General features: G+C 38.3%; 1 protein-coding gene across 2 annotated transcripts; it reads left to right on the forward strand.

Moving 5' to 3' along the window:
- The first annotated feature begins 12,562 nt into the window (after window positions 1-12,562).
- On the forward strand, window positions 12,563-15,197 carry MC5R (melanocortin 5 receptor). 2 transcript variants are annotated; one of them, XM_018081981.1, is made up of 3 exons: window positions 12,563-12,636; window positions 12,725-12,839; window positions 13,683-15,197. In XM_018081981.1, exon 3 carries the CDS (start codon window positions 13,765-13,767, stop codon window positions 14,740-14,742), a length of 978 nt encoding a protein of 325 aa, XP_017937470.1. In that variant the 5' UTR covers window positions 12,563-12,636; window positions 12,725-12,839; window positions 13,683-13,764; the 3' UTR covers window positions 14,743-15,197. The 2 variants fall into 2 exon arrangements, with proteins under 2 accessions (XP_017937470.1, XP_008923818.2); XM_008925570.3 differs by having other exon boundaries at window positions 12,567-12,839.
- Window positions 15,198-16,732: the final 1,535 nt, after the last annotated feature.

Here is a 16,732-nt window from a genome sequence, read left to right on the forward strand (position 1 = left end):
TTGCTTTCTCTGAAATCAATCAGTATTTCTGAGTGTAAGGATAGGTCACTGTGCTTTCTCTGCCAATAACAGTTAAACTAGACATGCTGCTCATTCATAATTTAAGGTAAATGTATTCAGAAGTATGTCTATCTTCCATCACTCAGCAAATTTTTCTTAAAGTTTTCTAATTTTTTTTTTCTTGATTTTAATTGTAAAATCCCAACGTGACTTTTGTGGTTTTAGAAGATAACAAATTACTTCAATTTTGTATACTTATTTTTTTCTCCATACTGAAAGCAAACAGTAGAATTTCTTCTAACGGGAAGCTTGAAATTTGCAAAATGCTATTAGTTTGTTCATGTTATTTCTAAGAAACAAGCTTACTAATCTTATGGATCAAGCAGAGGGCACTGGCTTCCCAAATGCTCATTGAAACAGAAACTATTAGTGAAGTAACTTTTTAATTGGGATCAACGAAGGAAAACTGGGGATAGTGGAATATCTTTACATTCCTTTAACTTCTCACCCCTGAGAGAGAAAGGCAAGTGACATTATAGATATTGTGTACTAGCTGTGGTTTCCTGCTTTCTCCTGCTCCAGTTGCACTGTCTGAATGTTTTCTCCAGTCCACTGTGATGATCAGTTCTCAACGTGTGTCTGCTCCTGGCACAGATACAACATTTTACCTCTTAACACCTTACATATCCTATATGGAGCACAAACTGAAAAAAATGATATAGCAGCAATCAGAGGCTAGCAAAAAGCTATCTTATTAACTCAAAAACTCTGACTTTCAAAATAACTGGTAAAGTTTGTTTGTCTGCTTTTTTTTCCCAAGATGCAACCTTGTACTGTATTGTAACAGAAGCTTTTCCTCACAGATCTCCTGTGCTGCTCTGGAACCACAGGCTGATGGTCACTTTCTCACCCATAGCATTGGATGGAACAGTGGATGATATAACCTCGCTGAACCACTACCCTGTTCTGTTCTTGAACAGGCCCTGAGACGAAAATCCACTCCTCAATGAGCTTCAATGTCTGCATGTCTCTTACAGAGCAACCTAATCTCATGTGAATAAGTGAAATCTTTGGCTGCCAGTAAGAAGAACTTGAAAGAAGCATTAATTATTAATAGTAATATTACTTCTTTTTTTTTTTTTTTTGGTAAACAACGAACCAAGTGCAGTTAGTGCTAAAAGAAAAAAATAAACACAAAAAGGTATTTAGATACAACAATTGTTTCCAGGGAGAAATACCAGAGCACAGATTCTCTTAGAAAGCAAAAAGATGGTGTATTTTAATCAAGATTTCAGCATCAGACCTAAAAGAAGGTTTGTCTACCCCTCAACAAGGGCAAAAAGTGCCTTGCTGACATAGTTACCTTACCTTTTTTCAGGCAGCAAATAAAATAGTCTGAACAAATACGTAATTTCTCCCTAAGAGGTTGTATGAACATCCAAATGCTCAGTTTTATAGAGGGCTTACCTGTAGACAACAGTTGTTTTGTGTTAGTGTCATTAGTCATGTGAAAGTGGTACAGCTTCTCACTGAAGGTGTAGTTGTACTGTTACAGGCCATTTACAGATGCAAAAAGACAGATGTTATACACAGAAGCATCTCTACCCATTCAAGTACAACCAGGTGTGCCAGGTGAAACTGTCCTGGCAAAGATGTCACATCTCTAATTGATGTATCTTTCCTAAACTAAATGAAGAAAGCTGAACTGGAATTCGATCTTCCAATTATGATTGTGTCTCCTCCTTAATAATGGGCTGTGCTTTGGTAGGTACAAAAAACATCTGCTATGCCTCTGTATTCCTGCTAACAGATGTAATTTGTTAGCAAACACATCAGATAACTTCAGAGAACTTTAGTTATACCAAAGGAATAGGAAGGATACAACTCCCCACCCACACACTCTCATCAAAACCAAGCAAAAGAAAAAATCAACCCTCCAGGTGCCAATCCCTATTATATTTTCGTAACTCTAGGCTGGAAAATATGTAGGGCAAGGTTTTCTAAAATGTGTTCCTGGAGTTAGCCTTTAAGTCAATACTTAATGACTCAAACATATGTCTTTAATCTCAAAAGTAATAATCATTCTGCTGTTAAAGAAAATCTATTCTGAAATACCTCTTGGAAAAAAAATCAAGAATTCAATGATTTTGTAGGTCGACTTCAAGAAACATAAATAATCAGAAGTTCAGAATAAAGTAAAAAATGGGCTGACAGAATAGAAGAAAACATTTTGGGCAGGGCTAAGATATTAATATCCAATGTATTTTGGTTTTATTGGCTGGACGTGGTGGACACATATTCACATGCAAAAAACTTTATTAACACAATTGCAAGTAGTTGGAACATTAGCCTACAATATTAAATTTGGGAAGAATCTGAACTGGAAAGGATGTAAGCGCTGCAGTTTGACATGGCAGTAAAGTTACTGTTCTGATCCTCTGTTAAGAATCTGTCTGTGATGCAAAGCTCTGATGCAATACAGACTCATTCAGCTAGTTCAAATTTCTTTAAACAATTTTGATAGGTTAACTTGATAGTGGCATGCTTTAGGGCAGTGCTTAAATTGCCTGTCCACCCTGTTCCAGCTCTTTATCATGTCAGGCATTGATTATCCCATTGTAGAGCATAAACACTACACTGTGTGCTAAATCCAGCACAGACCATAAGGATAAAAAACCATATCTCTTCCGCAAAATCAGGTGTCCTGACCTTCTTCTCACTGCGTCCTCTAACTTGTAGGGACATGTCACCTCAAGCAATTCCCATGGCCTTCTTCTTATTTTTTGGCACTTTGCATGCTCACTGTGTTAATCTCAAAATAATTTAAAAAGATGCTTCTTGCATCTAGTTACTGACAAATTTACTGTCTTTTAGAAAGACTTTAATAAAGATGAAGAGGTGGAAATTTCATTAGTTGATTAAAATCTGTCTCACAAAATCTGGAATATTAAACTTTCATTTGCCTTTGTATTTTAATTAATTTTATTATTTATAACTGAGAAGCACTGCAATTTTTTGTCTAGTCTTGTTTAGTCTGCTGAGAATAGACTTTTATAAATCTGAAAAAAAAGACCATGTGCTACTGTTTTGTTTTCTCATTGCTATTGTCACTTCTTTAGTAGTAGTTAATTTTAACTCAGCACCAAAAGGTTGCAAACCTCAAACTGAACATGCTCAATGAGATAATACACAGTGAGAAACAAACTAGAGAAAATTAATTAAGACAAAGCTCCAACTTGTCCTACTGCTAAGCCTGACTTCAGGTTGTATTGGTAAGTATATACTTTGTGTTGCCTGTTTTTCAAAAGTGATGGTATCATTGAACTTGATAATGTTGGTTCTGCAGGTCAATACTAATTCTGTTCCTAAAATTGAGATGTATACTAAGCAAGTGCATTTCTTTCTCATTTCTTTTGTTTCATCATTTGAATAAGGTCCTCTGAACTTGCTCTGCCTGCAAATTTATTCTCTAGAAAAGAGTCAGGAGACTTGCAAGTTCTCTTTGTCCTGATTGTTCTTATTGATCTAAACCTTTGGATTAACTTGTCCCCTTCCTTTAAATAAAAAATATTTGCATATATATATCTAAATTGACTACACAGCTACTACTTTCCCTGAATCTTCTTTTTTTTTTCCCCCAGAAGAAGTAAGTTCTTTGCTACAAATTTGTGCATCTGTAAATGTTCAGACTTTAGTTGTTCCTTGCTGGCTTTCAGGGAACTTGTCGCATGAGCTAGTCATTGACAGACCAGTATATATCTGCAAAAATATACTTGGTTTTGCAAATCATAGCCATGTTCTGTAGCTGCATGACATTAGTGACATTAATGGAGTCATACTAACAAGGGCAATCCTTGCTGTTTAAACTTCTTTTATGATGTTGGTGGGGGCTTTATATGTCCATGGGACACTACACATAAGAGTACACAGCAGTACAAATGTAGTCTCTAGAACTAAAAGGTTATGTTGCTTTTGTGATCAAACTGCTGCTCCATCCATGTGTCTTATATGGGCATGTGGAACAGGAGGTCCTGTCGTGGTGATGTCCTGCTGTAAGGTCTACACAACTGCATCTTCCCTCTCAACTCCCTAGGAATTTTCTTGAAGAGTGCTTGAGCTTTCTGTCTGTCAACCCTGGAGACCATGAGGGCTGGTGACTCAAATACAGATTCACAGGAAAAATTTAGTTTGATTTTTCCTTAAGATTAAAGCTTAATTTTTTCCCCAGAAGTTTGAATCATCTATCTTTCATCCCCCAGATGGAAATATTTCAAGCCCCGCTTTCAATCAGCTATAGAATTTGATGTGCATGTTAGGCATTCAGTGGCTTTAATAAGCATGAGGGTCACTTTTTCAAAGATGCAGGTTTTCACCACTTTGAAGTCTGTGATGTTTAGCCAGCATCGACCCACACTGCAATTAATGAGAAGCTCAACAAAAGAAAATGAGAAAAATTGTAGATGCTGAACAATTTTTTTCTTCTTATTTATCAATCATTAGAGATGTAGAAATGTAATTTAGTTGAGAAACCATTGCATAGTCCATCTTAGCTCTTGCAGAAATTGCTTTCCCAGTTGATCCAATAACAAGTGGTTTCTTGGAGACACAAATCTGCTTTCTGGGTTAATTTTCACCAGAACTAGGGCTTGCTCTAGAGACTGTCCTCTCTCTGAAGTCATACTATGTTTCTTGCGTTGTGGCTGGTTTGTTTGTTTGGCAGGGGGGAGAGTGGGGGGGAGGAGAGAAAGGAAAAGTCTTTTTGATCATGTTTCAAAATGTGCCAAAAAGAAAATGTCTTCTGGTCTTCTTTTGTAACTAAGCACTTTGTAAGCCCAGGAAAATCAGAAACGTACATCAAATCAGTATGACAAGTATTTTCTCAGGTTCTGCTTCACTTCTAATGCTAGATTAGACATCAGGGCACGTGGTTCCTGCTTTTGTGAGGGATTAATGATGCTTGAAATCTTAAATGCCAGGAATCTTGGGGGCTTATGAGAGTCACTTGATTTCTGTACGTCAGCAAACAGCTTGCCATTGAGGAGACTGTTTTAGTGTAAACTAATTCAAATTTTCAATGGTACTAGTGAATGCACTGGGCACTGCAGTGTAGAAGATGGTGTTATGGGTTCAGACACAATACTGAACTACTTTCCTTTCTGCAGATCTGTTTATTTCCAGCGGACATAATTTGCCGTTTTAATTTTGACATCTTTTCATTTCAGCCATAGCAATAATCTACACTTTCACTCCTTAGTGGGTGAATTCTAGAAGAAAAATAATTCCAACTTCTGAAAAAATGTCAGTTTTTTTCATTTAGGATACAGTGATTGAAAAAAAATCTTGACATTAAAAAAAAAAAAGATACTGTTAATTGCAAGCCTTTATTGTAGGAAAAATCAGGAAAAGTAGTATAGTAAGAGCCTGACAGAAAAAAATTGAGTTCTGAGCTAAATGGCTATTATTTAATCCTAATTTTTGGTGGATTTAGACACCTTGTTAAATAGGAAATTGTTGCATTTTTATCAGCCTGAACAGAGAGTGAGGAAAGAACCTCTATATCAGTACAGAAATCTTAGATTAGCACTAAATACTACTTCTTAAGAGGCAATTGTAAATATTTCTGCCATAGTGTTCTTGAAAAATTGCCTTGGTAGCACATATATCTATGTTTAGTTATCATATGCATTGAATAAGAGACACTTGCACTTGCCACGATGGGAACTGCATGCACACATTACTGCATCTGCAGTTTTCCCTGTGTAGCAATGTCTCTTTGTGGGTATAGTGAATTAATAATTATTCTCACTGTGTGTCTTCTTGAGGTTTTCCTTGAGCTTTTTTTTTACATTTCTGTAGTCATGCTGAGCTAAAATGCCAACAGCTGACAAGAGAGACAGCACAGGACAAAAAGGCACTGAGTGGTCAGGGCTCTCTGCTCAAATCAAGCAGCCAGCTCAGGATGGGAAACACACCACTCCCAGGGAAGGGTTCATGTTGAGCTCCTGTGCTGGGAAGAGGGAAGTAAGCAGCTTTTCAAGGGATCTCTTTAGACCAGAAGTTTATAAAAAAACCCCAGAAATCAGAATCTGTCACTCATTTTGAGGAATGCATGCTTCTTTATCCTGAAATAAAGTGTATTTGAGTATATATTTCACACTAAAATAAAGTAGGGAAGGATGATCTAAGCACAGTGCACTGTGTTTGGAAGGTTTGCTCTTTGCTAGTGATTTCTATTCTCTTGGCTTTTATCTATTAATGTAAATATAACCATGTGCTCAGACACTGTGCAATGCCTGTTTGTATATGTATTTTCACATTTGTTTCATGACGAAGATGCAAACTCTAAACCAGGGAATTCACAACTTTAATGAAAGTTAAGGAAAAATGGAGTTAAACTGCAAGAGAAGCCAGAACTGGACCATGAGAGAAGACAGAAGAGAAGCAAAACCTGAATTTCAGAACTGGTCTGTATCTTAGGGATGTGTGAAACTGCACTAGGGCAGAAGAAAGGCTCCTGGCTTCTCATCAGCCTGAGGAAATTTTAAGATTTAGTGTGTAGGTCATGTGGTAGTGATACAGATGAGAAGAATAGTGAATCATGGTTGGCTTGTACGGTCCTTTAAAAGGTCTTTGCCATCGAAAGGATGGCTCTGTTCCTTGAGCCAAAGGAAATAGCTGGTAAGTTGCCACCACAGAGCAGACCTCTTAAAAACAGAGAGCCCCATGCCCGTCCCAACAGAAACAAAACATGTCTTTGATTGTACTACTTCTTAGATCCCATCAAAATTGCAAATAAAGTCAGCTATTCTTGCTGGGAAATGATGTTGGAGCACACCTGCAGCACAAAGATCTGTTTGTATATATATATGTATTGGTATATGGGTGGTTGGAAGACCCACCAGGCAGCAAATGTGTTCCTAACACTGGTGTTACAACTGGGCTGGAAAAATGGGGAATTGTCAATGTGAAGTTGTATTAGATAATTACTGTAGGTCCCTTCCAACCGAACCATGTTATGCTGTGCTATGATATTCTAAAGTAATATCTAGGGCTTTTCTGCTCAATATTAAAATATGATCAGCTTTCATTGAATTGCCTGGGATCATTAACAAAGTTAAAATATTCAAACACTGAAGACTGAATTGAAGACCAAGGAGCTGAATTATATAGCAAATTAGCAACATTTTATACGCAAAAAAAGAGATTCTCATGCACAAACATTTTATGAAACAAATGAACAATATGCTCTTAATGTTTGTCTTTGCCATACTGACAGATAAGCTTGCAGAAATAAGACATGAAACATGTCATTGAAGTAACACTTTTAATCACTCATTTTTGATAATTGCGCTAATGAATGAAGACATGTTAAGTACTCTCTGTGGTCTAGCAAGAAATACTTGCACAGAATCACAGAATGAGTCAGGTTGCAAGGGACCACAGCTGGTCATCCAGTTGAACCTCCCTGCTCAGTCAAGATCATCCTAGAGCACATTGCAAAGGATTGCTTCTAGGCAGTTCTAGAATATCTCCAGTGAGGAAGAACCCACAACCTCTCTGACCTCTGTTCCAGCACTCAGTCACTTGCATAGGAAAGAAATTCTTCCTCATATTTGGGTAGAACTTCCTGTACACCAGTTTCTGTCTGTTGCCTCTTTTCCCATTGCTTGGAAACACAGAAAATAACCAGGCTCCATCCTGTTGACATTATCCCTTCAGACACTTACACGCATTGATGAGGTCCCCTCGTCTCTTCTTGAGGCTGAACAGGCCCAGCTCCCTCAGCCTTTCCTCATGAGAGAGATGCTCCAGTCCCTTAAACATCTGGGTAACCCTCTGCTGGACCTGCTCCAGGAGCTCCACATCTGTCTTGTACTGAGGACCCCAGAAGTGGACTCAGCACTCCAGACCTACACACCAGGGCTGACTAGAATGGAGGGATCAGCTCCCTCGACCTGCTGCCATTGCTCCTCCTAATGTACCCCAAGATCCCATTGGCCTTCTTGGCTACAAGGGCACACTGCTGGCTCATGGACAGCTGATGTTCACCAGGACTTCCAGGTCCTTCTCTGCAGAGCTGATTCCTAGAAGGTCAGCCCCCAGCCTGTCCTGGTGCATGGGGTTATTCTTCCTCGCATGCAGGATCCTGCATCTGCCTTCAATAAATTTGGGACAGTTCTTCTCTACCCATCTCTCCAAACTATTGAGGTCCTTCTAAAGGGTTTCACAGCACTCTAGGGTGTCAGCCAGTCTTCCCAGAAAAAAGTATCTAGTAAGAACCTGCTAAATGGTTTGTTTGCTTTTTTTCTTTACCCCAGTCTATTTGTAGATTATTGAATTACTCTTCTTTTCTGTCAGAAAGTTTCCACAATCTTCTGCTGGTCATCAGTGCTTTGTGTAGTCTGCAGCTGGCAATTTTATGTGATTTACCAGGTCTGTACTTCTGACCCACCCTCTAATAAAATTCTAGGGGATGATTCATTACTGGAATTGACTCTAATTAGAGACACATAAAAATGATGGTTACTACACCTCTTATTACTCTTTTACAGTTTAGGAGGCTATTTACAGCATCATCCAGTTAAGGTTATTAAGATATGTCTTTCTTAACTGCCTTATACTCTTTCTCAACTTTCTACTGTAATGCAAGGAGCACCACAAATAGGTACTGAGAGTGACAAGAGATGATCTCAGACCATTTTGAAGGCTCAGATGAAAGGGTTGATAAACAAAAGTGTTAGTGTAGTGCAGTCATACTAAGTATGGCTGATCCTACCCTTTAACAGGGCACAGCTTGTGTGATATTTTGATGTCTTTTCACAGTCTTGCTTTTCTTTTTGAAAAAAAAAAATCAAATGTTGATTTGAAGATTATGACCGTGATGTAAAAGAAAGTGTTCACTATGCCACAATTTACTGCAAAGCCTAACTTTTAGGTTTCCAGCTGTTCCCTTGAAAAGCAAGGGGACTGAACTACAGTTTACCACCACCTCATCCAGGTTTCTTTATTTAAGGACAAGAAGTAATGATGCCTTTTTTTTTTTTAATTTCAATTAATTGCCTGTCTTTATTAAAGGCTAACTGGCTGGTAATGCTGGTGAGGTAATAGTGGGGACCTTGATGAGGCTCAGACAAGGCTACTCAGCACAGAGGTCAAAAGAAATAATTTTCTCAGTCTGAGAAATTAGAGAACATTTGTTATGTGATTCAAAAGGCCATGATCTTCCCTTTTGGTGATCCATGCCTTATCTCTTGCAGCAGTCTGCAAGAGATCTCTGTGGCCGTGAAATATGCTAATGACAGCATAGGCAAGAAGTAGAGAGAAGAAGGATTTCATAAACAGGCCAAGAGCACCAATCCAAAGAAATGTTACGAAGAACAAATGTATTTTCATCCAGTAGATAAAAATAGCTTCAGAAGGACACTGGAATTGAATTGCTTGAATGTAGTAGCACTGGACAAGTTTGGTAGATTTGTATTAACATCACTAACACTCATCTCTGAACCTGTTAAGATTAGAACAGATTAATACCCGAATGCATCTGAGCGTAACTAGCTCTTCTTACAGAAATGTCTTTGGGGGCACATGCAGGTTCTGCTGTTAGCCCCATTTATATATTTATTGATAAAATCAGTATCTTGCTGTTGTGAATTGCATGCAATTCCCTGCTGGTTTTGACATGGTGTAACTTGACCTACATGTCAGGGTAGTTCCAGTGGATGTGCTGGATGAAGGGGAGATCTGGCATGATTGCCGGTGGTGCTGATGGCAGGCAGGGGCTGGCTCTTTCTGCCAGGGGCATTGTTATGGCTACTTTTGAAGCCTAAGAGGCAGATATGTATCTGAAGCGGCTTCTGCTCTCTCTCACCACTTCACAATTGAAAAAAATGGCATTGAACAGAAACAGGCCCTGGCATCTCTTTCTCTGCTGAAACCCTATTTCACTTCTTTCTTCTGTTCACTGATGTCTTTATGTAACACTTCCTATCTCTTTTCCTGGAACCCAAAGAAATTTCTTGTTGAGTTCAGTGAAACAGGGGATTCTAGCATTTAATTTTTTCCTTACACCATGTAAGATGTTACATGAAGTATATAAAAAAGACCTCTTCCTAAGGATACATTTTAGTGTCCCTTTTGGAATGACCATGGACCTCAGTAGCACTGTCAGTGGCTCCAGATCCAGGCTCCTTGACGTATGTCCAGTTGTCCTTGTTTCTGTGCTGCAGGGAGACCTGTGAACCTGTACCCCAAGGCCCCCATTCAACCTCTCTTTCTCTTTGCATCTGTGAAAAGAAAATGGTGGACTGAGAACAGAACAGGAGCTTCAGTGTATTCCTCAGGGTGCCCAGGTCAGGTCCTGTGCTGTGTTGGTACAGCCTATAGCTAAATACCAGTTAAGGCTTTGTGATGAATACATTACCATTTGCTCTCACTGACAGTCCAGACATGACCTTTGTGACCTTGGAAGACACTGAGTGCCAACTTGTTGGCAGAGTTAGAGAATTTATTTAACTGAACAGTCAAGGGAGCTGAACACTAAAGTCATGAACATCTGAAAGACAAGCCTATTCATTCAGGAGTCCTCCAGCTGGAAGGTGAAGGCATTCTTGGATTCTTCCCAAGGGGATCCAAAGATCTGCTCCTGTACCCCTTTACTTAAAATCCTCATAACTCACCTGCATGCCTCCACCCACTGCTACTTCATGTCCCTTTTGTTATTTGCTTGTCGAGCCATAACATTTATAGCTGTTTACTGCAGCAATATAATGACAAAATTCTTTTTTTTGGGGTGGGGTGGCGGAGGGAAGTATTTTTCCATTTTATCATCTAACATAAAAAAAATTCATCTGTACCACTACCCATTTTGCAGGCAGGCAATTTTTCTGCAAGCTTTGTAAACAAGGGAGTTTCTTTGCATAGCATAGACACTTGTACCAAGATTTATGCCTGCAGTGTCTGGCTTGTGGAACAAGAATCCAAAGGCTGATTCATAATTTTTATATGAGAATCTTGGCATTGCTCTAAGGAATAACAGCCAAACCATCCAGTTTGATGTGTGATTTATTTCTTGTAATTGGTTGGTCTACCAAGTTCTACCAGGTACATTGAGAACTTTGGTAAAGGCAGCTAAGCTGGTTGCCAAGAGCTCTGTTAAACTGAACATACAGAGAAATTTGTAAATGGAAAGAATAGAATAAATAAAATAATAAACAACATCAATAACAAAGCAATTTGCTGCAAGAGACGTAATTGGAAGTGGAAAGAGCACAACGTCTGCACAGTTCTTTCTAGATATAAGAACACCAAAAGAAGTAAAATTTTACCATTAGGTATCTAATTTCCAAGGTCTGAAATGGGAAAATCAAAAGCTATGCAAAAGATAACCAAAGATAACAAAAAAAATGCTTTCCATTAAAGAACAGGAAGAGAACTGCAGGTGACCCTTCTCTATACTTTTCTTTTGGGCACAGCAAAGAGCTATGAGCTCAGAATTGGCCCACAGGTGAGATACAGCAGTGAGTGTGTGTGTTGGCTAGCTGGCATCCACTCAGACTGAACAGCTGCACTTGAGCATAGTTTACTACCTCTCGTTTGTGATAATCTAAATTCTCTTTCCCGTACTGGGGAGAAGGGATAGGCAAATTTCATCTCCTGACTATAACTGCATAATGCTCGAGGAGACATTTTACTCAAAATAATAAAGATGCTTTTCACTGTCACCTTTGCTGCAGGGACTATTTGTATATAAGAATATTTCATACAATGGTTTCAATACATAAACTTTAGCTGAACACTGAAAACAAAATGGCACAGAATATAGCAGTAAAATTAGTGTTTGGTGGTGGTGACTCTTTTAAAAAAATATTATAGGCTAAAAGTGAGCGTTTGAAACTGTTATACACCGCGAAAAAAACTCAACCCACTAATCTGTGGAAAAGTGGTGATTTGGAGATGCAGAGACTTTGTATACTGAATGGCATTTGACTAGCTGGTTAGTAACTAACATGGAGAGCATTTGGCAGTGTCAGGAAACTGTGTGCTTTGCATTCACCAGTCTACACACAGAAGCAGGGACGATTTGTTAAAGACTTGCACTGATTTTACCACCTTTTGGTTAAGGCCCATGCAAATTATTTGAATATATCTTCTATTGGCATAATGGGTTTGACTGCATGTTCCCTGAGATTTGTAACAGTCGGTTCTTATTTCTGAAAAAACCCAAAACTGAATATAGTACAAATGCTTACAACAGTAATAAACCTCCCACTTCAATAAGAGTCTTCTGTTCTCACTCCTTTTGGAACACTATTGCAGCATGAACTTATTGGTAGTGTACTAGCAACAGCAAAAAAACCCCCAAAAAATAAAAAAAGAAACAACTCTATGGCTTTGGAAAGGAGCATGCCTAGTACATCTCCCCCTTTAATATTATCGAATGGTCATAATGAATTTCAGATCAGAATCACCGTTCAGTTAGAAAGACAGGAGAAGACCACTAGATGGTGGTAAAAAACCAATCCTTTGCTACGAGATCTGTGGAAAGAGAAGTCCAGAGGGGCAAAGAAGGGGAGGAGGAGCCACAGTTTGAGTACTGAAGTCATTATTGCTTGGAGTCTATAAAAAGGCAGTTGCACAGTAAGTAATTTATACGCGATCAGCTTTGACTCTATGGATTTGCTCATTCCTTTCCCTCTATTTTTTTTCCCCATCTATTCCCACCAAGGAATCCCCAGCCCCAGATGTTGGGAGAGGAGGGGGGCTGAAACTTCAGCTCTCTGGAGGAAAGGTTGCAGGCGATGAAGAGGAAGAGCAGCTGAAGGAGCAGCTCTGATAAATAGGTACAGTTAATTCTTCACTGCAAATAAAAAGCTACTTTAAAAACTGAAAATCGTTTAGCATTATATGCTTTGAATTTTATTTGCAACAAGTCACTGACAAACAACTTTAAGTGTTCCCCTTATTAAGAATAGAATGGCTTACAACTTGTCCTAAATATTGTCATTACAAAAAAAAATTGAATAAAATATTAATGATCTGGAATAGAAAACTTATGCTACAACGACTTCTACCCACACTAATTCTGTAACCTTAGTGTATCCTGAAATGTATGGATTTGCCTTGGTTAGGTGTTTAATACCATTAAAGCTTTTAAATGAACATAGTAGTATTGCACAGATAAACTGTTTATAGCACAGTTCATGCAAACTTAAAAGTACAAAGGTCAGGAAAGCATTTAATTATATAACTGAAAATATTCAATTCTTAATTGTGACAATGATCAAAACTTCTATATATTGTATTCAAGTGAGCGGTTTCTGCTGGACCTAATACTACATTCTCCTACATTTCTGGAGTCTGAGAGTCAGGACTGTGAAAACTGCTTGTTTGTTTTTTCAGCAGAATTTCCAGGAAAATCTGGGGGATTATTCCAGGGGACCAAATAGAATAAACAAAAGAATAAATGAAGGGTGGGTGAATCTCTTCATTAGTTTGTCGTTTTAATTTCCCAGTAAGGATGGGTAGAAAATCTCTGAGCTGACCAAAGGTTAATTTAGAATCAGTAGAGGAATACGGTGTTGAAGTGGCAGGACATGCATGAGCCAAATTAAATAAAAACAGGTGATATTTATTTTGTCAACTTCTGCCTGTACTCATCGTAATATATTTTTTTTTTTTGGCAGGATCTTTTATCTTTTGGAAAATGCATTTATCACACTCCTTGGCAAGCCCCTCAGAAGGAATAGAATCTGTTAGCTTCCAGACATGAACACGTCCTCTCAATTGTATGTTTCTGAACTAAACTTGAGTGCCTTTGATAGCAACTTTACTGGGCCTACTGTCAAGAGCAAGTCATCGCCATGTGAGCAAGTGGTCATTGCAGCTGAGGTGTTCCTAACTCTGGGCATCGTAAGCCTGCTTGAAAACATCTTAGTTATATGTGCAATAGTTAAGAACAAGAACTTGCATTCACCAATGTATTTTTTTGTTTGCAGTTTAGCAGTGGCTGACATGCTGGTTAGTGTGTCTAATGCTTGGGAGACCATAACGATATACTTAATAAACAATAGACACATCATTATGGAAGATGCCTTTGTCCGTCATATAGACAATGTCTTTGATTCAATGATTTGCATATCTGTGGTGGCTTCCATGTGCAGTTTGCTGGCTATAGCAGTAGACAGATACATCACTATCTTCTATGCCCTGCGTTATCACAACATCATGACAGCGAAAAGATCAGGGCTTATTATTGCATGCATCTGGACTTTTTGCACAGGCTGTGGCATTATCTTCATTCTTTATTATGAATCAACTTATGTGGTCATTTGTCTAATCACTATGTTTTTTACCATGTTGTTCCTCATGGTCTCACTGTACATCCATATGTTCCTCCTGGCTCGTACTCATGTGAAGAAAATTGCTGCTTTACCTGGGTACAACTCTGTCCGTCAAAGAACCAGCATGAAAGGAGCCATCACTCTGACTATGCTTCTTGGCATCTTCATTGTTTGCTGGGCTCCATTCTTCCTTCATCTCATCCTGATGATCTCCTGCCCTCAAAACCTCTACTGTGTTTGCTTCATGTCTCACTTCAATATGTACCTCATCCTCATTATGTGCAATTCAGTGATCGATCCCTTGATCTATGCCTTTCGTAGCCAGGAAATGAGGAAGACCTTCAAAGAGATAATTTGTTGCTATAGCCTGAGAATGATCTGTGGTTTATCAGACAAGTATTGAGAAAGCAAAACCAAACCAAGAAAGAGAATAGAAATGCAACATCTTGCCACATCTTATAACTCTGCTGAAATGCCTATGGAACATAGTTTCTCTGTTCAACTGTGATGATTTCTGCAGCAATCAGAACCTATTTTTTAACATGTGATTTTACATTTCTTTCCCTCCACACACCTCTGTCATGCTGATGGTAGGAGCTACTCAGTGTGTCTGTATAATGGGGAAAAGAATATTTTGAATCTCATTTACTCTACCAAAGGCTGGGTTTTTTTAGGGGATTATACAGGGAAAGCCATACTTTTCTTTCTGCTAAATGCAATGAGTGAGACCTGTCATGTGAATGAACCCATCATCCTTTCAATATGTGTTTCTTTTAATATTATCTTTCTCTCTAGGAAAAAAAAAATTGTCTCTCTAGGTAAAAATAAGCCTGGCTTATTTTGATGTCCAGAATCACCAGGTGGTGTTTTTTCTTTTTTTCTTTTTTTTTTTTTTTTGCTATTTATATCTAAAGATATAAAATCAGAGAAGTAGCTCCAATTATCAAGCTTCATATACCTTGGTCAACAATTATGGCCAATATACATGCACATATCAGCAGTCTTGTATTCCAGTCATGACTGTTACTGTCATAAAATGTGTATTATGTAAGAGGCCTGTGTTACCCTGAGATTTTCCAGGTTGGATACAGTACTTTGTCATATATGACTATCTGTGTTTTAATCACACTGATGTGTGATGTATCTTAGGTGGATTTTAAGGCTGAATATGAAGACTGAGCTGATTTGAGTTTGTCTGTTTTCTTTATTCACCAGGGCTAGAGAAGTAAAGGGTACATGACTCTAGATAGTCATGTAATGTTTTGTGAAGATCGAAAAACTTGGGTGAGTGCCTGCCTTTGAACAGACATCAGAAAAACCTTTTGGCTGTGAGGAGCCTCTGTTACTGGAGGAAGTTGTTCTGTAGATTGTATATTTCAAGCTGGGAGAGAAAAAACAAGTTTGATAATCAAAAACCATAGCAGGCAATGGCAAAAGAGGGATTTCAAAACCTCAGGCGCGTGTTGCTATTACAAAGAGTCCTGACTTCTGCTCCCCAAAACAAACAGATTTTGTCTTTGTTGAGAGGATTCCAGGCTGAAACTCTCATGCCTTTTGTGTGAGTAATTTGCATCTAGTCATGCTTTCATAAACGTACTGTTCTGCAACAGCTGTGTAATGTACAAAATGTTGGATTTATCACAGATGAAGGAAGTGGAAGTATGGCATTGATTTCTTGATGAGCATGGATGGTGCATATCTTGCACTGTGATTTAAGCTATGAAAATATTTCAAGTGGTGACAACCCACTAACTAGATATCAGAAAAAAATGGAAAAATCAGCTATTCCTTCTGAAATCTGAAAGAATAATGCTTGTTATACTTGGTTTACAGATGCAGTAAAACTCTTGTTCTCAACAGAAGGAATATGATTTATTCCATGGGTGTTAGGTTATACCTTCAAGGTGAAAGTCCTGATTCAGTTATAGGAAATTTTTTTACGATAAGGGTGGTCAAACATAGGAACAGACGTCCAGTTGTTGTGCAAACTCCATCCTTAAAGATATTCAAAACTTGACTGGACAGAGCCCTGAACAATCTGGTCGAAGTTGAAAGGTGATTGACTTTGAAGTTGGCCCTGCTTTGCATGATTAGGAATAGATTACCTCTATAGGTCCCTTCCAAACCAAGTTATTTGGTGTTTCTATGAAACAGTTTGCATATTATGATAAAATGATAATTTTTCTCTCCTAATTTTATCTTTTGTTTAAGAAAAATTGTAAGATATTCTCCTCCAAACATTTAAAAAGATAGAACACTTGTGTTTTCATTTGCTTTGGAGGTCTCTGACAGGAGAACTAAGTTGTAGTTTTAGCACTAGAGTTATACGTTTTGTCTGCTGCACCTTAAAAGATATTATTCCTCCAGCTCACACTTATCTCACTCTAACATGA

Source organism: Manacus vitellinus, unplaced genomic scaffold, assembly GCF_001715985.3.
Source record: "Manacus vitellinus isolate BGI_N305 unplaced genomic scaffold, ASM171598v3 scaffold_1_pilon, whole genome shotgun sequence".
Lineage (NCBI taxonomy): Eukaryota > Metazoa > Chordata > Aves > Passeriformes > Pipridae > Manacus > Manacus vitellinus.